The 24002-nt window shown below is 41.5% G+C and overlaps 1 protein-coding gene across 1 annotated transcript; it reads left to right on the top strand.

Annotated features, from left to right (window-relative positions):
• Positions 1 to 1184: 1184 nt before the first annotated feature.
• Positions 1185 to 18286, top strand: LOC118418317 (phosphomethylethanolamine N-methyltransferase-like). The gene is made up of 12 exons (XM_035824175.1): positions 1185 to 1455; positions 5803 to 5983; positions 6444 to 6599; positions 6784 to 6920; positions 7564 to 7724; positions 12953 to 13141; positions 13548 to 13637; positions 14279 to 14368; positions 14698 to 14820; positions 15172 to 15303; positions 16072 to 16188; positions 16812 to 18286. The coding sequence occupies exons 1-12, from the start codon at positions 1383 to 1385 to the stop codon at positions 16923 to 16925; spliced, it is 1563 nt and encodes a 520-aa protein (XP_035680068.1). The 5' UTR covers positions 1185 to 1382; the 3' UTR covers positions 16926 to 18286.
• The last annotated feature ends 5716 nt before the right edge of the window (positions 18287 to 24002 follow it).

The raw sequence follows: 24002 nt of genomic DNA, 5'->3' as shown, positions 1-24002 counted from the left end.
TTGCAATTAAGCGGCTTCCGGACTGTATACGTATTAAAGAAATGTCAACTCGCAACTCATGAGGAACAGGAGTTAAGAAACCTCATATCTCCTTGGAATACTAGAGCTTATTTAGAGTATTTAGAGCTTTTGTAAATATATACTAGTATAGTTTTGTCTGATCTCAATGATGATTAACATGGTCTACTCTGTCCAAATCATATACATTGCATGTGTAAACGATCTATCCCTTTGACAAAATCCTCTTTCAACATTTCATTTGAACAAAACGAGGGAATGCCTTCGACTAAACGACCAGCTCGCACATGTTGTCAAGGATTGCATGTTGTATGTTTTGTCATGGACATTCTATGGTCTTGTTAAACCAACTCCCTTCTTTAGGTTCTTACACCTGCTAGCCACGAGATTGTGTTTTTCTAGCCTATTGACCTTACGACCTTGAGATTACGCAATGTCAGACACGCGTGACCCCAAACGACAGTATGCAACCACAGACCTTGTCTCTGAAGGACTCCGCGGGTAACAATTGTACAAATCGGCTAGCGCAAGGAGCTTTTGATAAAGGCTCCTTGGTTAGATTAGATGAAAATATTATTCCCTTCATTTTGGAGACAGATCGTTAACTAGGCCCAATGACGTCCTTGCTACGCCGCCCATAGTAGTGACCTTAGCCAGATCAAGGACGTTCTATTTAACTGTTAATGTCCTTGGCCAGATAAGTCGCTAACTAGGCCAAGTCAATGACCTTAACCAGACAGATCACTAACTAGTTAATGATCTGTACCAGATCGTTAACCACAGCTGTAACTAGACAAGCCTGATCGAATCACATCACATCCGCGTTGCGACACATACCTACTGCCAACCTTAACACGTGTGAAGACAAGTATGGCTATTCCATTCAGGTTGGGAGGGTGGATTAAGTCAACACCACCCTTCTCTCTTCTACCCCCTCCTGTATACCAACATGTTGATATACATTCGCCACAAATCAGGAATTTGAGACAAAATCCTACGAAATTGGAACTGTTACTTTGAAGTAAAAGGCTTTTGCAATGTTACATGTAAGTTAACGATTCCGCCCACCACCACCGTTGTACACCACTCAGGTGCTGGTACTTTTCCATCATGCCACTCTGGCTCTTTAACCTCTCACGTGACTTTCACAGCTCACCTAGAAGAACGCGTGTGTAGCGTCTACAGCGCCTTAGGTTGTAAAAGACTCTCTCAGTCTCTGACCTATTTTCTCAAGGGTCTCTAAGCTTCACTCTGAGTAATCTTGCTCATATATACGGCGTTCCTAACCGTTGAGTACGTAAAGCTACGGTATTGCACTACAGTGTCTTTCGCCTGAGCAAATATCACAGTGCAAACTGTCAAAGATGTCTGGACCTTTTGATACCGGTGTACCCACTAACAATGGATGCAGTAACAACGAAGACTATAACGACAATAGTAAGTGTCTCTATCTCTTGTATATATTTCCCTTTAATGAAGGTTTGCATAATTTACGCTTCTGTCAGTCCTGACTTTATACTTAAAAAAAAAACGCGTGAGAAAAACATTTGTGTTTTGACTACCTACGAATGCTCACGTGGACAGGCTCACAACTTGTGACCGGGAAATACACTTCCACATTCAGTAAAACAACTTGAAGACTTTTCTTTATTTGAGCTAGCGTTTTTGTTAAGTTTAGGCTAGAGTTTATTTGTTTTTATTAGTCAGAAACGCTAAATCAAATGTGGGTCGTGGGACGTATTTTCCAAGTGTATTCTGTTGTTATGCTAGGCAGCGTGCCAGGTTTGGATCTATTAGAATATCTGTGACTGTTGCAGCAAGCCATAGTTGTTTCTAAATTTTGGGCAGTAGTGCAAGTCATCCCATGAACACGCCGATTTCTTTTTTTTTTTTAAACATTCTTTATTCAGACACCAAACAAAGACATACATACAGGTAAAACATGCCGATTTCTTTATAATTATATCGGATATTTCTAGACTTCCCCTGTGTTATGTATGGTTATGTTTCCGCCAAAAGACCCCAACCAGTCAAATTTAAGTCACAGCGCAAAAGCAACTTGTTATCAAACTCTACACAACACCACCCCCAGTGTCGCGACATGGAGTGGTTCGTCCCGAGTGGAAATTTCCAAGTTCAGCAATCGCTGCGCCACGAGCACCAGACAAACCATTGTTTGGAAATACATGCCAAATTCCAAGATTGATGAAATTTGAGATGGCAGACGGGCTAACCATATCTAGACGTCGTTTGCAAGAACTGATCGTCAAGAATTCGGCTGGAACAACAAAACGGGCGTTCTTTCAAACCTTCACTCTTGCAAAGACAATGTGTGGCTTACTTAGTATAACGTTATATATCCCCGTATTTCTACCATCCAGACTTGAATTTTCTTTTCAATTCCGTTTGTCCGTTATGTATTGCTTCCCTGTTCAATATTAGTATTACGTAAGACGACCCTGTGTTTAATAACCGTTATATTTTACTTCCAACGATTTTATGCAGCAGTTTTGATAGAATTGACATGCAAAATGCATATGAATCTAGGACTTTGGATCCTATGTTAAAACAACAGACGGTCCTGTTGCATTGCAAAAATGAGCCGCAAGGCACGGCGGCTGATGTGATACTGTAAGTTCAGTTATTTTCACGGGGACCTAAAGTTCTCGTCTGAAGGGAAAGTGGGTTTTCGCGGTCGAAATAAGTCTGTACTATTGGAAACGCATATTCGCGGCTTATTGAATTCGCGTTGTGGGTTTCACCTCGGAAATCGCGAAAATAATAAATTCACCGCGAACGTTTTAAGACTTACAGTAATCAGATGTTGGTACTTTTCCATCGTACGAGAGTCACGTGACGTTCACAGTTGGCCTGCTAGGAGGCGTCATGTGTTCTTTACAAGTCCAATGACCCATTTTCTATTCAGATTTCCCAGACTCTGTCCTGGCCGAATAGTAATAGGGGACTTTGGCCAAGTTAGGAATAAAAGCCTAGTAGGAGTTAACTGCTTGGAGTGAACTGTCCGGCCGGCGGATAGACTGCAAAAGACTGACTGAAATACCATGGCAACTTATCTCTGTCCGTTTTAGACCAAATTCTATCATCCAGCTGACACGTCAGCTTTCTTTGTTTATGTCAGTTTGGGACTAATACTCCGGACAACAGCGCACTTGTGCTGCCAGAAGCCATTCTTGTCATTTTAATTTTTTTTTTTATCATGATTACCAAGGTTCTGACTTACAAAGATAGAACTGAGTTTGTGGTTGCAACCAACAACAGTACGTTTTTTTGCAGAGGCTGTTATTACAACATTGATAGACTTTAATATTCAAAGCAATGCTACATATTCTTTACAAATAGCACAAATTACAAACATTCAAGATGAAATTATGATATTCGAGACCGAAGATATATCTAATTTTTTTTCTCGTAGGATACGATGAAAACGTCTGCGTTTGTGATACCTGTATGTGGGTAAACACGTTGAATCCGGATTCACTGCAGAATTCTTCACAACGGGGTTTTGGCAACAAACTGATGCGCAAATGTAAAACATTTCCAATGTGTGACATTGTAGATCCAAATTCAGTATTTTCACAGCGGCTTTTTGTAGAGTTTCTCAGGAAACTTTTGGTGCATAAAGAAATGTTTTTGGATTCGTAATTAAAAAAAAAATCTGTCTATGGAGAAACTGCTTTTGCAAGAAGCACAAGAACTTTTCGGCCTTCTAAGAATCTAAAAAAGACTACATCCAACATCTAAATCCAAGATTCGTCCAGAATTTTGTGCCAGTGAAACAACTTTCAACCTAAAATGTCGTCAAATCACGGCTTTAGAAAAACTTTTCCACAAATATGAAAAAAAGGAAACTTTTCATTTGAAGTGATTCTAGGACGTTTTTTTTTTGCGAATGTTGACTGACTATCACAGCGGTTTTCTTCCCCATGTCTTACGTATAGCAGTGCGTGTGCGGCTCAAATGTTGTCCTGCCGTTCGTCCTGACGGCGGGGCGGGCAGGGCCGTTGCGTGGTGGCGTTTGAGGTAATTGTATGTGTGGTGCAGGTAACGAAAGTAACGTTTAAGATCTGCTTCTTAAAGATTTCACTTCTCCTTGGGATACTCAAGGAATTGAATCTAACATTGAAAGTTTGATATCATTAGTGCATATTCTTGTATTGCAAGAAACGTAGGTCGTTTGAGGTTAAAATATGTGGTGCAGGTAACGAAAGTAACGTTTAAGATCTGGTTCTTAATGATTTCACTTCACTCCTTGGGATACTGAAGGAACCAAATCTAACATTGATAGTTTTATATCATTAGTGCATATGTTTGTGTTGCAAGAAAGGTATAGCGTTTGAGGTAAATGTACGTATGTGTGGTGCAGGTAACAACTTGAAGTATCGTTAAGAGCTGCTTCTTCAAGGTTTTACTTTGCTCCTTGGGATGAAAAGACCTAAATCTAACATTGATAGTTTAATATCATAATTGTATATGTTTGTATTGCAAGAAACGTATGGTAATTGTGTGGTGCAGGTAACGAATGTAACGTTTAAGATCTGCTACTTCAAGATTTCAGTTTGTTCCTTCGGATACTCAAGGAACTAAATCTAACATTAGTTTGATATCATTAGTGTATATGTTTGTATTGCAAGAGACGTATAGCGTTTGAGGTAAATGTGTGGTGCGGGTAACGAAAATAACGTTTAAGATATGTTTCTTAAAGATTTCACTTCGCTCCTTGGGATACTCAATGAACTGAATCTAACATTGATAGTTTGATATCATTGGTGTATATGTTTGTATTGCAAGAGACTTATGGCGTTTGAGGTAAATGTGTGGTGCAGGTAACAACTTGAAGTAACGTTAAGGTCTGCTTCTTTAAGAATTCACTTTGCTCCTTGAGATACTCAAGGAACTAATGACAACCTTAATAGTGTATATGTTTGTATTACAAGAAACGTACGTGGTTTAGAGAGGTCTTGGTTATGAATGGCAATAACAAAGCATATATTGTTAGGGAAACTCGCGACTATAAGCCTGCTCGCGGATTAAACTTCGCATGCGTGGTGAAATCAACTGAGGGTAATATGTCTCCCGAGACCCAAACAAAACACGTCTGGACATGGCTTACGCAATAACTGTTTGCAAGTAAGGGGTATTCACCTTTGACATATTACCCACAGTGAATCTCGATGCGCAAGCGCATTTCAAATCGCGCACGGGCTTACTAGGTATTTTCTGAATTTCTTGCCTTCTTTTGGCCAGTGAGTCGGTCACAAAACCGCGAATGTCTTCCATCCACGGTTGATGACTGTTGCCATTTCAGTTGCTTAAAACGTTTACATATTCTAATGCATATATCTGACAGGGTTAAACTCAAGCAAATAAACCAACAGTATATTCAACTGTTTTAACATAAAATGTGACAAACTGTGAACTCGAAACGTACAAATTTCTACATGCCAAAGTTTGACCATGTACATCTTGTATTTCTGAGCACATTAACACATTCTAATATCACCATGGTCATTATCTTTACAGTACAGACTCCGGACTTAGGGTAATGTGAATTTAGTATGTTTGTTCCAGACATTCGAAGCGTCTGTATTAGAAGCGTCTGTATTGTTGAAGTGCACGAAATTTGGTCCAATTAGGATGTACATCTCTGTAGTGTGTGAGAAGGCGATAGTGGTCGTTGACAATTTGATCCGTGTATACCGATGACTGTCGGTCTTTGCACAACACATTGATAAAGCGTTTTGCACTTCTGTCGGCATTTCACAGACGAGGCGACGCGGGACAAGATGTCTCAGTTTTGGCGGGAACATTCCTCCAAGGCGTCACTGGAAGAGATGATGCTGGACGACAACGCCAAGGAGCTGTCCAAAGATGAACTGCCTGAAATCCTGTCTCTCTTGCCTGGAATCGAGGGAAAAACCATCCTGGAGCTTGGCGCAGGCATCGGGTAGGTTTGACATTGACACCCTGCAATTTTGCTCTTCAGTCATGTTCTTGTCAAAAACCTCCATTTTGGCTTCACTGCCTTAGATCTATTTCTTCTTTTAAATCATATCTAGAAGCCAAATATTATATATTTTCCAACAATTCCGCGCGACATGCAACGATACATCATCTGAGGAAGAATACAAAAGAACGCGCACAACAAGCTATATATTTCTTAACGTGACGCTTGTGACCTGTATTGCGGCTGGCTGGTTGAACGTAAAAAAAACAGTCGAAAAATAATAGATGAAAAAACGGCCGTAAAACATCGAGAATGAGCCAGTCTTACATCTGCTTGGAGATTACCAACTTCCAGATTTAACCGACCAGCATGGCGGACACTGCTTACGTCATGGTCACGTGCGTGCAAACGGCCTATAAACCCGTTCACGTGATCATGTCGTTATCTTTTTCCCCTGCAGACGTTACACGGCTCCGCTTGCGCAGCAGGCCAAACACGTGACGGCCGTGGACTTCATGGAATCGTTCATCCGCAAGAACGAGGAGGTCAACGGTCATCACAAGAACGTTCGCTTCATGCAAGCCGACGTCACCAAGCTCGAGATGCCTCCAAAAAGGTAAGTTGGGTGGTGGCAATATTTTCATTTTTTTATTCTATCCCAAAGTAGTGCACATTACTCTCTAAGTAGCCAAAGCTCTACCGAAAGACCACTGACACGAAGGAAACGGGACAAAATAGAAATCGAGTGATTTATCAACCCCATGACCGCTTTGGTCCTGACGTACTCTTCCTCTACTCAGCTTTGACATCGTGTTCTCCAACTGGCTGATGATGTACCTGAGCGATGCCGAGGTCCAGGCTCTGGCCGAGAAGGTGCTCACCTGGCTGAAGGACGACGGCATCTTCTTCTTCCGGGAGTCTTGCTTCCACCGTTCAGGTACCACTGTCCACCTTTAAATCTACGTGACATGACGTAATGTCTGCCATGTTGGATGGTTAACCTAGAAGTTGGCAATGTGACGTAATCAACATCATCACATCTTTTTCACACATACATGTCAGGTTATAATCTGGTAGAATCAGCGGTAGAGATCCTGATCTGAATCTCAGGATGCTAGGGATGTGTTTATATGATAATAAAGTGACCTCCCATATAGAAAGTTGTGACTGTTTCGAAATTTACAGTCAGATTTTGATCGGTATCTCCACAATGTCCCTGATATATGTTCGTGTGAAAAAATCTAAACATGCAATACGCAAGGACACTCGTCGTGTCGTGTCGACAGTCATCTTAAGTCTTATTTCAATTGATTATAATAGAACTTGACAGGTTCAAGTACACGAAAACATTTTGACTTTGAGACTTAATTTGAAAATCCATCAGTGACGTGCCCTAGGTTCTTTTCAATGAGTTTGCTCTAGTTTTGTCTAATTTGAAATTAATTCCTGAAGCAAAGCGAGTGTTACTATAATTGTGTTGTTTCTTAACAGAAGACAGTTTACTACTGAGACAGACAGACAGGTTCATTGGTAAACACAATTCTCCTGATGTATGTCCCCATGTATGTCTACCATTATAGGAAATCGCAAACGATCCTTCAACCCGACGAACTACCGGAAGCCATCAGACTACGACTCGCTGATCCAGTCCGCCGGGATCCCCATACCGGGCGAGAACGGCGGCGTCATGCACTTCGGATTCGAGATCCAGCTGGCCAAATCCGTGGAGACTTACATAAAGGTAATTATGTCATACCTGGCCCGTGATAACGTTCTATACAAGTTTTCTAGACGGATATACATGTGTGTGTCCTTATGTTCCTGTAGCTCAAATCGTAACGTTAGCAACCCCGCCTGGTTTGGAAATGTGACGTAGGCCTAATATATATTGGGAGACCTCGTTTTAATCCTCGATTGGACATATCGGTTGAGGCTGTACCAGTCTTTCGGAAAGAACGTTGAAAGGGAAAGGCTTAGCAACCCATCCCTCTAACAATTATACTCTGATAGATAACAAAACACATGAAACAGCAAGGAATCTTGCTTTCATATGTGTGTCACTTGAGAACTACAATGGTCCGAACGAATGAAAGAACGCTGGCTTCGATCGAATGATTCGAACGCGCTTCGCGTGTTCGCTGTCGAAAATTCGAACATCGGATTCTGCCGCTAGAACTGATGTTGTTACAATTTTTGTTTGAGGACAACAAGGAGGTTAAAAATCACCCTTGAGGACAACATTAACAGCATGCCGACTTTTCACAACTTTTGGAGTATTTCCGCGGGTTGCCCTCTGGGTTTCGGACGCTACAACGTCGGTCGGGCTGGTAACAACTCGGGTGATACGTAGTTACGTTACACTGTGTTTTGTATTCTCTATTCATCATAAATATTACCATATTAGCCAGAATGGATTGACCATGGTTTGGGGATTTCGTATCTGATGTAGATTACAATACAAGACCCATAGTTCGCCTTGCTCACTCGGTGGTTATAGGTGTTAGTCACCATATACACCTCTGGTTGGGGCGTAAACCCTTTTGTCATCAAAGCATTACAACGTGTACAATAATACACTAACAACGTTACATTGGACGATTCTAACATTCCCTTGATGCTATGACGCTACGAATGTTTTTTTAAATATAAAAGTATATTTTTAGGGAAGAACGACTCGGTAGTGTATAACGTCATGTATTTAACACAGAATAAAGTAGTGGCTGCTATAAGTTCAAAGTGAATGTGTCAATTCACAGTCAAGTCATGCAAACAGTCACAAATAATATCTACTGGTGTTTGTTGATGTTTGTACACTTGTCTAAAGACAGATGTCTCTTCCATGGAAGGAGACCAATAAATACAATTGCGGCTATTCTATATTGCTGTAACAGTTACAAGGAAATACGGGATTTGGCTATGCACATACACATGACATAATGTGGTCACAAAAACGCTGGTGGCCAATGACGTTAACTGGCAGTTACGTTACGTTACGTTGTTGGCTGGTAAGTTTACTTCCAACCGCAGAAGGGGATGTATCTCATTGGCTGGTAAGCTCTAGTTAAGCTAAGTACAGAACTTGAGGACACAGACTAGTACACCAAGGCGATACAAGATTTATTACCTTTTGACAAGTGGGTTTCCCTGCCCTTGTTCCAAACGGCAAACATTGTATTGTTACATCTGTCAAGGCTCTCTGCAAAGCACAAAGAAACCACACCAAACACTCGTGATGGAAAATCCCTGGTTGTTCATTCAGTTTACTCAGTTGGGTCGGCGCGGTCAAACTTCGAATCCCGATATCATGTTGCATATGTGACTTCAATATCAGATGTTCACGGAATTAAACACCTGCCACAGCAAGACACCTGTTTTCAATTCCTTTCACATAGACCAATTGCAACAACGACGATCAGTTGCGGGAATGGAAGTAATAGGGTTAAGCAGGTCATTAGCATATGTCATAACGTTATGTCTTGGCTAAATTCTCCTTCCTGGCTCAAATTGCGATCTACTAGTCTTTACTTGAAAACCTCTGAGAAGTGTCAAAGAATACAGTGTTCAATGCACCTGAATAAATGATAGAAAGTCATCTTCATTGGTAGGCTGCTAGGCAGACGACTGTAACGTTAAGTTATTTTTTCAAGACCCGTTTGAAAGTAGGATTTAACAAATATCGTTAATTCTCGGGTAAATTTAGGCAATTGTTACTTTTGCTGGTCTTCCTAATAGAGAAAACCGCGGACCACCATAGAAAAGAGTGTAACGGAGCAGTATCTTTCATCTGCTTGGAGACAACCGGTTACGCTCTTCGCCGTTACGTCATGGAATTTCCCACAGATAGCGGCAACCAGACCACGTGGTCACTGCGTAGTACGTGACCTCACCTGACCCTTCTCAGCTGTCTTTGCTTCGGCGATCAGCTGGACTTTGTGGTGTGTTATACTGGGTCCAGAGTCAGCTTAGCTACTATAGTCATTGAGTTAATATTAACTAGTAACGTTACGTTACAACTGCTGACGTGTTCGGGGAATTCGTGGGGGGATCTAGGACGAGAACACTTGATTCAAAGGTAACGTTAACGTTATACATGATAGAAAGTTGTACCGGTGTCAAGCTAAATCCTTGCGTTGGCGAAATCCATGCGCTAGCATGGATTTGGCAGATACAAGCGCCAAATTTGTGCGCCGTGCGAAATACCTGAGATATACGGTGCACATGGGGGTTTCGAATATGGCATACATTTTGCTCGGCTAAAAGGTGACGCTAAATACAATGATTACTAATAAAAATATTTCAATCTAATCAATACAAAGCTAAATTTGTCCAAATTATGGACAATTTCACTGACGAAAGGATTGGTCGTCCCTTTTAGCGCCAAAATCGTATTGAAGTAATGACGCCGAAATCACAGGTCACCTCTGAATCTGATGACCTTTAGCCTCACAGTCACAGAGCATAGCACCTAATTTGGACTGATATACAAAGCATTTGTAAACAGTGCATTAGCAGCTCATGTATGTAATCATATTTTGATCATGTTGTATTATATTTACTATGGGCACAATTCTTTTGTGTTCTATTTTCTTTTCCGTCTTATGTATAACGGAAAGGATCTAAAGATCGGTCATAACTCAACCTAGAATGATATTCTTTGAAAAAGTTACATTTGAATATGACAGGTCAGCACATGATATACGAAGAACAATCCTCTGACAACACACACTTGTGCACTGGACCAAGAATTATCATCAACTTCTTTTATTACTTTGTGTGACTAAAAAAAGAGTAATAAGATAGTTCAGGGGCGTAAAATATAATTCATAAGCAGATGATGTTCCAGTTCGGTCACCTTGGACGGAATCGGGGTCTAATCTTCTTACATTGTACTGATACCTGATAAGATATGATATGATATAACGATCGTCCTTCCGCCATTGCTGGGCGTGTGACCAGAAGTGGCGATCTGGTCAGACTCGAGTCAGACACTGGTCCTGATTTGCTCATTTTTACACGCTTTGCTAGCCAAATAATGACACAAACATATGTTTTTATTTACCTGCTGTAACCATTTCTGATGGCTCTTAGTTAATATTGGGACACTACGACTGAGTTGCTGCAGCTGTGATGCGCGCCAAAACAGTGCCGTGTTTTCCCGCTGCATATCATTATCTTTAGGATTGCTGTGGTGGTGCGCGCCGAAACAGTGCCATGTTTTCCCGCTGCATATCATTATCTTTAGGATTGCTGCTGTGGTGTGCACTAAAACAGTGCCATGTTTTCCCGCTGCATATCATTATCTTAAGGATTCCTAAAGGGTCTTTATGGAGTGTGCCAATTTTCAATGCCATTAAATCAATGAAGGCAAATAGCTCATTTGAAAGGTTCCCTTTAAATGCATTAATTCATATAGTATTAAATTGTGAAATAGCCAGTTAAATTTCAAACAAGGAAAGTTTTTGAAAAATAGGTTTTTCAATTTACAGGTTTGTCGAATCGGCTACTACAAAACATCTGTTAGCTTCTACAAAGGTCGTTGCCATAGTAATCTTCGCTGCGAAATGCTTGCTCCTCCCCTGCAGTGCGCAGCCGCAGTACCTGACCTCTCAAGTATTTCGCGGCGCAGGGATTTGGCTTCACACCGGGTTCCTGTTATCTTTTAATACCTTGAATCTGTAAAATGTTATACACTGAAATGGGATGAAAGCCTAACGTTAAAGGTTTTTTTCTTCTGTAATTGGTGACCATTGTGTTACCTCTAATCATAATAGCAAATTTAACATTATTTGCTCGTGGGTATGTGACAGTGTGTGACATATTAAAGTGTCACAGATTTTTAAGTTCTCTCGTCGACTTGCAGTGGGAGGGGTGGGGCGGAGTAATAATAATCCAGTCGTCACTTGTTTTTCTGCTTAATTCTGACCTTGACTTGATAATTATAGTCCAGTGCAGCTGTGGGAGTTCGGGGAGCGATTTAAAACGTCAAAATTATAGTAATTTAAGCCAACAGAGGCCGGGAATATCTATATACCCTCTCACGCGACACCCAGGGGAGTGATGTGGTGATACGGCTTGTTTACGGAAGCAATGTCCGTTGACCTTTGACCCAGCGCGGGAACGGACTGGAGTGACGTCAATGGCGCCATATAGTAGTTGGTTAAATCATTGGTGAAATCTGTATGGCCTTGTTGCAGTTTCAATAAAATGAAAAAAAAAATAAAATGAAATGAAAAATTAGTTAGAAAAATTTAGAAGAAAAGTAAATATTGAAGTGGAAGTAATAATTTGCATGTATTATCCCATTTATTCATGACTGTAACACTGTATTAAAATGCAGAAATGTTCGCGGTGGTTTTATGTTTGCGGTTTTCGAGGTGACCACTGCGAACTTAAAACCACTGCGAACACTCCATTTTCCTGCTACCGCGAAAGTAAATCCCTGCAAACTTAAATACTGTAATTCCTGATTTTTTCAATGTACTGTTATGTTCACGGTTTTCACGGTGACGACTGTAATGTGAACTTATCATTACAGATAACAAATAATTCACAGCCTTTTTTATGTGCACTTCTGTATCTGTATCTATATAGCCGGTATAACCGCCGCTCGGCGTAACACACCAGCTTCGCAGGCACGCGGCGCGGCAGCAGCTGGTTATATTACACCGAATGACCCATCACACCTAACTTTAGCTCATCTATCTGCAAGCGTTCTTTAAAGCTATCCAGAGAAGATGCCCCTACTGTGCTTGGTGATAACAAATTCCACTCTACGATAGTTCTGGGAAACTTGCCGCGATAGTGAACATTTAGTTCCGAGAACAAGTTAAATTTTCTCAGACCGTGAAAGTTTGGTACTGAGAAGACAAAGTGAATTACAGTACATTTACAGTTTTTGGATTACCAGAGGATGTCATTCATATTATCAAATCAACATGGCCTGAACAATGTCCCCATCTCTGTCGGCAGGCAAAGAAGAACGTCAACCAGTTCTGCTGGGTCATCAAGAAGCGCCGACTGCAGGGCATGGCTCACAACGGCTACAAAACCTTCCAGCAGTTCCTGGACGCCCAGCAGTACACGAGAAACGGGATCCTACGCTACGAGAAAATCTTCGGGTACGGCTACGTCAGCACCGGTGGACCAGAAACTACAGAGGTAAATTTGCAGTGCTCGAAACACCCACTTGCAAAGGCAACCACAATTTGCTTGGCGCAACTTAATTTTTTAGAATTTTTTTGCACAGTGCAAATTTTGCTGTTGAAACTGATTTGGAGAAAGTAGTAGCTTGGAAGTGTGGCAACCTGGCATTTGACTCAGGTTGCCGCCTTGGCAACCTGGGTTCAAAAGAGTATTTTTACTTCATACCAAGCTAGGAGTGAAGTTTTGTTATTTGCTTTTCTTACTCTGTGTCTGAGTTTGTATGTGTGTTTTCCCCATTCCCCACCAAACACAGTACAGTATTGTCACACGTCCCAATTACTTATATCATTGTCTGTCCAAGTGTCACTGAGTGCTTAGGGGGTGAAGTCTGCCATCTCTGATAGCTTGTTCATTTTTCCAGGAGTTTGTAGCCAGGCTGGATCTACAACCAGACCAACATGTCCTGGATGTGGGCTGTGGCATCGGTGGAGGGGATTTCTACATGGCAAAGGTACATTGTATGTGTATAACAAGGAAGTTAGAATAAGATTACTTTAACCTCCTTGAGTATACGAAACCTTATAACTGTTAGGTAGTAGTATAGACCATCCGACAGTATCATAGTATGTAAATTTATCACACATGTAACAAGTCATCCAAAAAAGGTTTAGTAGTGTATCACTGATTATACCGATTAAAGTAGAACACAATTTTTTTGCATTTTGCCGTCCAACCCTTGCAAGACAGGGAACAACGGCCTCTAAACCGGATAGTGAGTGTGAGTGAGTGTGAGGTGTCGCGAATTCGACATATTAACGACTGACTGCCTTCAGTACATTCTAATAACTAGAAAAAAAACTCTCACATACGCAAACCTTAGCAAAATGCCAGCTTTTTTTAAAAGGACTTGTTTTAGTTCAATCAAACCTACAGAGGTCTAAGCAGGTTTCTTGGGTTCACGATTATAAACAATACCATTTTGTAGTCTTTACACCAGTAAAGTCCATATGTATCACAGTATCAATATTATCATTGACGATCAAGTATCTATAGTCTAGTCTTTCTGGAATGTAAAACAATGAACATGGCAAGGTAGAAGAAAAATTTTATTTTCCGAAGGTTGTCTAAAAGTTTTTTTCCATCCCTTTGTAGAAATTTGGAGCAGTTGTCACTGCTATGGACCTGTCCACCAACATGATTGAGATTGCCACAGAGAGGGCCAGCCAGGAAAATATCACCAAGGTAAAGGTCTTGTCACACATAGGCAACCATGGTCTCACACCCTTCTCCAGATCATGGTTGGGAGTTAGTGGGAGCAATATCTGTCGTTGGGAGTCAGTTGGCGAGGTTGCCTACTAGTGTAAAGTAGTCGTCAGCACCAGCCAACTATGATTTTAAAAATATCAAAGTCAGTGAAGTCACATTCTGCTTAAATACAATCAAAGGAGTGAACATGGAGTTAGAATAGGATGGATTACAGGCTACTCGTACACCTTCGCCAACCTTGGTTGGGGATTTTTTTAATGTTACAACAGATGGCTTTAGTTTTTTCTCCTTTGTCATTTTCCAAGGTGCGCTTTGAGATCAGTGACTGCACGAAGCGGGAGTACCCGGCCGAGACGTTCGATGTGGTGTACAGCAGAGACACCATCTTGCACATCCAGGACAAGCTGCCTCTTTTCAAGAGATTCTTGGTAAGAAAACTCAAGATGTGGTGTTAGAATCTTTCTTGCAAAAACCCTTTTTATCATAGGACATTGGAGTTCCCTTTTACACAACCAGTACTGTCTCTGACCTGCTTACGTTTCGGTGTCTCTCAGACACCTTCCTCAGAGCTTCTAAATGGAGTTCTGCTTCTCGCCGCTATATGCATATGTAGCTGATGTAGGTGGCGCTTTTGAGGCGACAGCACAGTAAGAGATAGAACTGGTTGTGTAAAAGAAAAATCCAACATCTTATGTTCTACCAAGGAGGTTAAACCTCCTTGGTTCTATCAACCGAGATTATTCTCGAATGTTTTCTTACAATGTTCTTCTTTTCTCAAGACGTGGCTGAAGCCAGGAGGTAAGCTCCTTATCTCGGACTACTGCTGCGGAGACAAGGAGTGGTCTGACGTCTTCAAGCAGTACGTAGCACAGAGGGGGTACACGCTCTACTCTCCAGCAAAGTATGGCAAGGTGGGTGGTTTTTGAAGACTTTAAAAAGGTATCCCTATAGCCTTTTTAAGGCTGTAGGGGCAGTTGGTTGTTATCCGGTTGTTATCCACTGTGTCTAGGGCATGATGTTGGAAAGAAAAGCCTACCCCTCTCCTCCCACTGCCTTTAACCGCCCCAACCAAATTTAGGTTACAGTACCAATTTTCATACCTGGGTGGCATAAGGAAAGAAGACTCTAAGGTCTTCATTACTTTTCTTTCATCATCATCATCATCGGTCGACGTGATCAAACATGTTCGCACATGTTTACACACGACGGGGTTATACCGCCCCTTACGGGGTGACATACCCTTTTGTATGGCTAATTACAAGACGGGGATGCGCCAGGTCTCCCGTCCGGGTGAATGATGTAATTCACCATGTGGCTGATACGAGACAGAGGTTCGCCAGGCCTCCATCCGGTTGATTTTGAAGTGAATCACCAACTCCCGACAGAAGAATTTGCACCAACGCACACCGCACCATCGCACGTGTGGGGGTTCTTTAACGTGCATGGGGTATGGCTCTCCCCATACACGGGACCTCCATTTAACGTCCTATTCGAGGGACGACTCATTTTTCACTTGAGTAAAGTGAGGAAAGTCGTGTTAAGTTTTCTTTATACAGGTTTATATGAAGCAATTTTGAGGCAGTCAATGATGTAGTGTTTGTCCCTTTTGATTCGGAAAGGGAGAAAGTAATGTTTGTAATGACTACATTAAGAAAGAATTGTCTTGTGTTTTTCCTCAGCTTTTGGAAGAGGCTGGTTTCATAAATGTCCAGGCCGAGGATCGCACACAACAGTTCACAGACATCCTCAACAGGGAGGTGGCCAGAACAGAGGCAAACAAGGAAGAATTCATCAAGGTTATTATTTATCTATTATCTGTTAATATTGTGTCATCAGAGTTTAACAAGTTTTCTGAAATTTACTTGTCCTATCAGGCAAGTACCTGAAAAATTTACCAGCCCGAACCAACTTTTCACTTGCCCAAAATTTGAATTATCATTTTCCTATGTGTTTAAACTTCGAGCAAAAGAATTCTATTATTATGTGTGATTTGCCAGAACAGAGGCCAACAAGGAAGACTTCATCAAGGTATAGGTTTCCTTCTGTCATGCCTCATCATCTTCCCCAAGCAAAGACTCTCCAAGCAGAGGTTCAGCTCTGGCTGTTTTTTTTAGGTGTTTTGCATGGGGCATTTTTGTTGGGTTTCTGTTTTGTACTACATCTATTTTCTTCATGGCCGACGGAAATGAAGAAAACAGTACAAAATAGAAAGCCTGACAAAAACACCTGAAAAAACAGCCGGAGCTGAACCTCTGCTTGGACATTACCAGCAGAAGACTTTGCTGCTGTTTTATCTGTTTGATGTCAGCTTCAGCCTGTGTTGGCAGGCCCAAAGCATGTTGGTCTCCATTAAAAAAAAATGTTTCAAAAGCATGGTTTCTGTGTGACAGCATATTCCCAACTCTCTGCCCTTCTCCAGGAGTTTTCTGAGGAGGACTTCAGGTACATTGTTGAAGGCTGGAAGGCAAAGCTACACCGCTGTGAGCTGGGGGACCAGAAATGGGGGCTCTTCTACGCAGAGAAAGCCAAGTAAAGATGGCTTCCTTTACAAGACGCACAAAGAAAACAATCCCCTCTATATAAGAATTTGTTTGAGTCAATGCATTCTTTAGTTGAATTTTGTTTTGTAGAGATATCTTACTTTCCAAGATGCATAAAAACAACCCCTCCGTAAGAGTTTGTTTGGATCAATACATTCTTCAGTTGAGTTTTGTTTGTTGTATTATTGCTTGTTAATTTCAATAAGGGAAAAGTATTTTTTCTAAGCTCATAGCCCAGACTTGATAATCTTCCATTGTTTAGGATGATCCAACTGTGAGATTGAGGATTGTATTGAATTATATATCACCAGTTCTTCGATATATCTTACAGTGTTATGATGGGGTAGGTTGTGAGTTATTTTGTTTTGCAACACTTAAAGAAATGTACACACTGAGAAGCAATATGTGTACATCATCTTTAGTATTTTTGCCAAATATGAACCATCTATTGTAAGAAAAAAAGTATAGGTGCCTTAGGGGTCAGGAGATTTTAGTATTGTTGAGAATTATGATGAAAGGAAAGAATCTCAAGTAAATACTGTATTGAGGAGTTATTGCCATCCTGCACTTCTAGATTTGGAGGGTAGAGGGCGCAGTTGAACAGTGCATGTTCCAATCAGAGCAATGTAGTATCCAGTTTGTGTTTCATAGAAAAACTATCACCAAAATGTTACAAAATACAGCTGTATTATTACTAGCCAGTGGCCAGTATTGTGATAGAATTGTGGAATAGCGCCAGGTTGTGATGAAATCACCATTTTGAGAATATATTATTTTTATCTGAAAGATAAAGAGAAATATGAAGGCAGTTAAAAGTTCTTGGAACCTGTGCAGTGAAATTATACGAATTTGTTTTAAGATATATAACGTGAGGCTATGTATCATTTTGTTTAGAGACTACGTCTTGATTTTTTTGTTCAACTTCAAAAATGGAAGTCATGTATACTTTTGTTTATGTGTGAAAAATTTACAAACTTCATGTCAACAGATTACTTATATATGCAATTTATAGTTTAATATTTATAGGCTGTTTTGATACTAAACGTCTCCATTTCATATGTTCGCAAATTCACATTCACTGAAAAGTATTGAACTTTGGTGTCGTGTATTTGTTCTCCACATTCCACTGCAATGAAATTTAATTTTTTGTTATGAACCTTTTCTTTGCAATAACGCCAACAAATATGTGACATTAGACTTTTTATGAGAGAGAAAGACTTTTGATATTGAGTCGATAAATAAGTTGAATGATGTATATATGTAGCTGAAAAATACAAGACCTGAAAGGTTTCATACAGAGTAAAAATTGTTTTCACTGGTTGGTGCGTTTTGATATCAGACACATACTTGAAAATTAAATACTAATCGTTAGCATACGGTTTTGTTGTGCCTGCTGTTTGTTAAATCATCGCTAGGCTTTTTTAACCTATCCCTCCCAAATGCCATTTCTCTGATTCTGAACGTCAAGTACCTCGATGAAGGTCAAAAACTTCACCGCCTCTTTTGGATTCCTTCAGTTGTCAAATTGCTTTGTATTTTTCAAATCGTCATGAAAACAAGAAATCCCTTTTTTTGGTACAAAGTTTCTCTAAAACATTTTAATTCAACGCATCCGTGCCAAAGTTTCTATGCCTGGGCCTCCCCTACTGTTAATGATTCATCCACAAAGAAAAGTCACATGTCGATCACAGAAACATCGCCTGACCGTGACCGAGGGTGTTTGATGATAACGTGTTGCACGTGCCAGCCACGTGCTACATGCAGCCTGCCACGCGCACGCGCATGGAGACCTGTGGTGCACACTACAGGCCCAAGGGCACGTTCTTGGGAAAGAACAATCAGCTATTGTTATATTCATAACGATACGTCTTTTTGGAAAAGAATAATCAACTATTGTTATATTCATAACAATCATAGGATGGGGGTTTTAGATGAAAGAAAAAAAAAACGTTTGTCTACAGATTAAAGTTGCTGGACAAGATTTTGAAAACGGTCATAAGTTTCAGCAAGGATATTATATAGAAGCCTTCTATATATTAATGTCCTTGGTTTCAGGTAGCGTACATGATAGGTAAATGACAAACAGGTGATGTTTCAAACTTTCATTCATATAAAAGATTAAGATTTGTCCCCGGTGATACTTAGTTTAGCGTGGTATATCTGGATTAATCCTATCATATCTCTACTCCGCTACTTAGTTCGCTATCCTACCGAATATCAGAGACCAACATTTTGTTCTTTCGAAGAGTAAGAGACTACTTTTTAAGTCTTGAATCGATCCCGAAACTGGCGGCCATGTCAGGACGTGCGTGTCCTCTAATCTCCAAGCAGATTTACCGTTGCGTTGGCATAAGTTGACGACCAAAGCAGCATCCAACTGGCGTTGCCGTTGGAGACCATACAGAACTGAATAGTATCTGATGCCATCAGTAAACCTGCTTGGAGATTGCGTATCCTGTAGCCTTCGCCAGGCCTTCCTAAAGGTGGGGTCACACCTGTGTATATATTTAAGTCCGTATGAGGCGCGCATGGGAGTATTTGCCTCCACCAGGCTCCACAGGTCGTTGTAACAATAATAGAAATTGGTCAAACGTAAACAGGTAACATGTCAGACGAGTTAGCTGGGTCGCTAACCATACTTCTCGGTCAGCTAACTCATCTGACATGTTATGTATCTATATTTGTCCAATTTGTACTATGTTTCCCGCGACCTGTGGAGCCTGATAGAGACTAAGAGCGTCATACGCACCTCAAACGGACTTGAATATATACGCATGTGTGACCCCACCTTTAAAGACCTATGGATAGAAGAATGTGTAATCTCAGTCCAATATGTTATATTAGTAACGTTAGAATAACTGATTTGAAATGAGTAATATTGACAGACATTTTTTTATATGGACATTGACATTTATTTTTTAACAAATTTAAAGCAAAGATAAAGAAGGAAGACTACCGCGACTGTATATAGTGTGTAACAAACGCCGGAGCGAACTACTTTCCGGATGGTACCCAGGCTGATAGAAAATGCCATTTCTATTGAATCAAAAGGCAAACTCGACCAGAGTAGACTCCACTGAGAACAAGCGGCGATTCTAAACCACCCCGACAGCAGTAATCCTGACAAATCCTTCCCTAATCCCCCCTCACTACCCGGGTATATTACTCGGCCTTATCGTCGCCCGGCAGAGAAAGTTTCTTGGAAAAAGGGGATCACGGCGTGGACAAAAGGGCTCCGACTTTCCGGCCAGTAAGGCGCCCGTGCGTCCAGTATGTGATACTGACCATGTACTGATATATATGTAGTACTTTATGGGTTTGTTTATGTCATTTCAAGACGGCCGGCTAGCTTGAACCACTGCGGAAGCTAGGCTTTACCAGACTTCTTTGCTTGCTTGCTTAAAAATGCATTTATATTCGAGGTGGCTTTAATTCGTGGAATATTGAATAAGGAGATTTTCGTGGTCTTTCATGATTTGACGTTCGGTGTTGAAACAATTCTGTAGTATAGTAGGATTACAAACACATTGACTTATATTTGCGGTGTTTTGATCTCGTGGTAAGGGGTCACCATGGAAATCGCGAAAACAAAATCACCGCGAACATTTCACTATGCAAATGATAAATCCTGTTAGCCTGGGAACCATCCGGGTTGTAGGTCGCTCCTATATTCGCTTCTGCTACCCGATAGCAGAGAGGCGACTGTATTAAGATAGTATATAATAAAAGTCGGAGCGAGAAGTGACTGTATATAGTGTATACTAGTAATAAACGTCGGAGCAAACTATTATTCGGATGGTACCCAGGCTAAAATTCTGTTCTATGAAAAGAAAAAGGAAATAACACATATGAATACTTTTTTTCGGATTTAACTTTCGCATCTGTCCACTATCTTGCGCTGGACTCACCCCACCTCACGTAGCCCCTCCTCATCTAGAGGGTCGGGGACCTAGCCTCCATAGTAATATCGCGAGGCCGGCAGTCAGATAAGGCCAGGAATCAGCGATCCAGTACAAAAAGAAATAACAAAAGTGTATTATGAGCCCCCCAAAAAAAGCATAAAAGAGCCTGCTATGGAGGCTACAGGGACCATGGTAGCCTCCAGCGCTAGCTTCCTCTGTCCATGATGTCAATTCCATGATTCCATTCCATGAGCTGCATCTGTATCTATATAGCTGGTATAACCGCCGTTCGGCGTAACACACCAGCTTCGCAGGCACCCGGTGCGGCAGCAGCTGGTTATATTACACAGAACGACCCGTCACACCTAACTTTTGCACATCTTCAAGCGTTCTTTAAAACTACCCAGAGAAGATGCCCCTACTCTACTTGGTGATAACAAATTCCACTCTTCGATAGTTCTGGCGAGGTACGAACTGTGGACTAGTACAGACTGGTTAATTTGCAATGACAGGGGTTGACCCTCTGAGCCGCACTTTCAGGCAATGCTAACGGTCCATCCATCAGCGGGTTTTTAGTTGTCATGTTGTTAATAATAACCTACAAGCGTGTAAATAATGATTTGGGGGAAACTCAAACTGTCTTACGAAATATGAATGACCGTGTATGAGAGATAGTATTCCAGCCTTAGGCTAAATTGCGTCACTTCTAAAAAAAGTTAGACATGGTCCATTTGAATCACTTTCAGTCTCACTATACAGGTGCAGAGAACTCATCGTTGACATGATATGAAAACCGTACAGTCAGGTATTGCTCATTTTCCTTTGTTATGATCGCTATGAAAGTAACACTACTTCCAATGTTTGTGAACATATTTGTTTGGATGTACACTATTTTAGATGTTGTTATCAGTTTTAATAGCACACGATTCTTGTATGCCACCTCAACGAAACCGTATACAATAATAAAAGATATATGTATACAATAGGAAACAAAGCACATTACAAGACACAAAATCCCAACCAAAAGAGCATGCACTGGGTCGCGACAGTTTCGTAGACTCTACCAGACTCCGGTCTGGCCAAATAGTAATAGGGACTTTGGCCAAGTTAGGAATAAAAGCCTGGTAGGAGCTCATTGGACGGCGGATAGCTGAATAGACTGAGGCAGACTGAATGAAATCCCATGGCAACTTATTTGGCCAAGTTTTTTCTCTCTTTTTTTTTATCCAGCTGACACGTCTGCTTGGAGCTAACAGATTTGTTTCATGCCAAAAAGTCAACACTTCGTCACTTAACACTTAATGGTAACTATCAGTGGGTAACTGTCTGCCAACTTCAAGTTCCTCAGCGCCGGAGTTTAAAATGTAGAGGGCTGGTGACAGAGCGTGTGTGAGTGAGTGTGTATTTGCGTGTGTTCGTTTGATAATTTATCAGGCGACATCTGAACCATCCTGTACAATTAACCCCGTGTAAGCACCGTGCCTGCCCTCTCTTCAAATCGCCGGCTCCATCGCCAAAAAAACAACCCAAAGCCGGGAATAGAAAATGAATAGAAGCTAGCTGCAAGTTGGGGCCGTTCAATCTTTCTCAACCATCTCAGCTCGGAGAAAGATTACGAAAGGGCGTCGCGCGAGTGGCGTGTCAAATCCGTCCAGATAACTTCTTGGCCTTCTCATCATGGCCGCGAGTGTTCGCGGATCGAAAGCGTTATCCCTTTCAATTTTAGCGGGGTGTTATCTGCCCGGGCATCTCGGGCGGCTGTAGCCAGGGTGTCTCGGCCCCTCCGCCCGCGGAAAGCGGCGAGACGGGCCGACTGACCCCGGATAAGCGGGGAGGCGCGACCCCGTGCCTTTTTCTCCTTGCCTTGGGCGAGTTGGAGTGAGTCCACTTCGATCGCTAGCCGAGATGTTGAGCCAAATTTTCTGTAGCGAAGCCTAACCCGAGTACTGGAGGATGTACTCGCCGAAAACTGTCTAAAAGGATGCCGCGAAAGTTTTCATATGAGGTCAAGGCCAAGACACCATTTCTAGACATTGAATAAAGTTCGGGTTACGACAAAAAGCAGTTACTCAAGCAACTGGATATGATTTTGGAAACGGTTTGACGTTTCAGACAGCATCCACTTTCTCAGTTCGTCAGTGACACCGAGGAAGGCTGGTTGAAGAGCAGGTGTTACACCCTACCTGGACCATGCATTCCCCTTTTCTGGCGTGCTAAGCGGGAAGGCGCGACCCCGTGCCTTTTTCTTCTTGCCTTAGGCGAGTTGGAGTGAGTCCACTTCGATCGCTAGCCGAGATGCTGTTTCTTACCGAAGCCTAACCCGAGTACTGTACTTTGACTTTGACTTTGACTTTATTCAGATCCACTTTTAGCTATTACAACAATGTCAAACATTATGTTGCCAGCTATTCTTCCAGTGGTCTACATAAAATACATTAAGACACGCACAACATTACATAAATACAAAACATAATATGTACAATGCAAACTATACAACTGAGAGAAAAACAAGTAAGTACTCGAGGATCTACTCGCCAAAAACTGTCTAAAAACTTGGGATGCCGCGAAAATTTTTCTTCCTGAGTTTGGTACGGTCACGGGACCACTTTCAGGCATACATTGAATAAAGTTCGGGTTACGTACGCCAAAGAGCACTTACTCAAGCAACTGGATATGATTTTGGAAACGGTTAGACGTTTCAGACAACACCAACTGTCTCAATTAGACAGTGACACCGAGGAAAGTTGGTTGAAGGGTAGGTTTTATACCCTACCAACGGAATCATCCTCTGTCCATGTTCTGGTTTTGATTGACAGCTGTCAAGACACAACTTAAGGACAAGGTAGAGACGTGTAAAGTGGATGACTATCATCGGTGGCCTATGCTCCGACCGGAGCAAAGGACCAAAGCTAAGCCAAACATTTGGAATTACCAAGACGAATAGACCAAAGAGATGTAATGTTGTAATAAGATATAAGTTACGCAAATAACACTTTTCTTAACGTACTGTAGTTGTATATATACAAATTGGGCCCGATGTACATGTAACTACGGTGAATCCTTTTCCTCCTTTAACTCTTTGGCGTTGACTCTAGTCTTAGTGGGCTCGGCCGTTGCCCCTTTAACTACTTGAAGAAAGATGCGTGTCATTTTTGCTCGGAGAACTAG

Source organism: Branchiostoma floridae, chromosome 6, assembly GCF_000003815.2.
Source record: "Branchiostoma floridae strain S238N-H82 chromosome 6, Bfl_VNyyK, whole genome shotgun sequence".
NCBI classification, from domain to species: domain Eukaryota; kingdom Metazoa; phylum Chordata; class Leptocardii; order Amphioxiformes; family Branchiostomatidae; genus Branchiostoma; species Branchiostoma floridae.
Note: the sequence above shows the minus strand (reverse complement) of the source record. Positions and strands in the feature narration are given on the sequence as shown.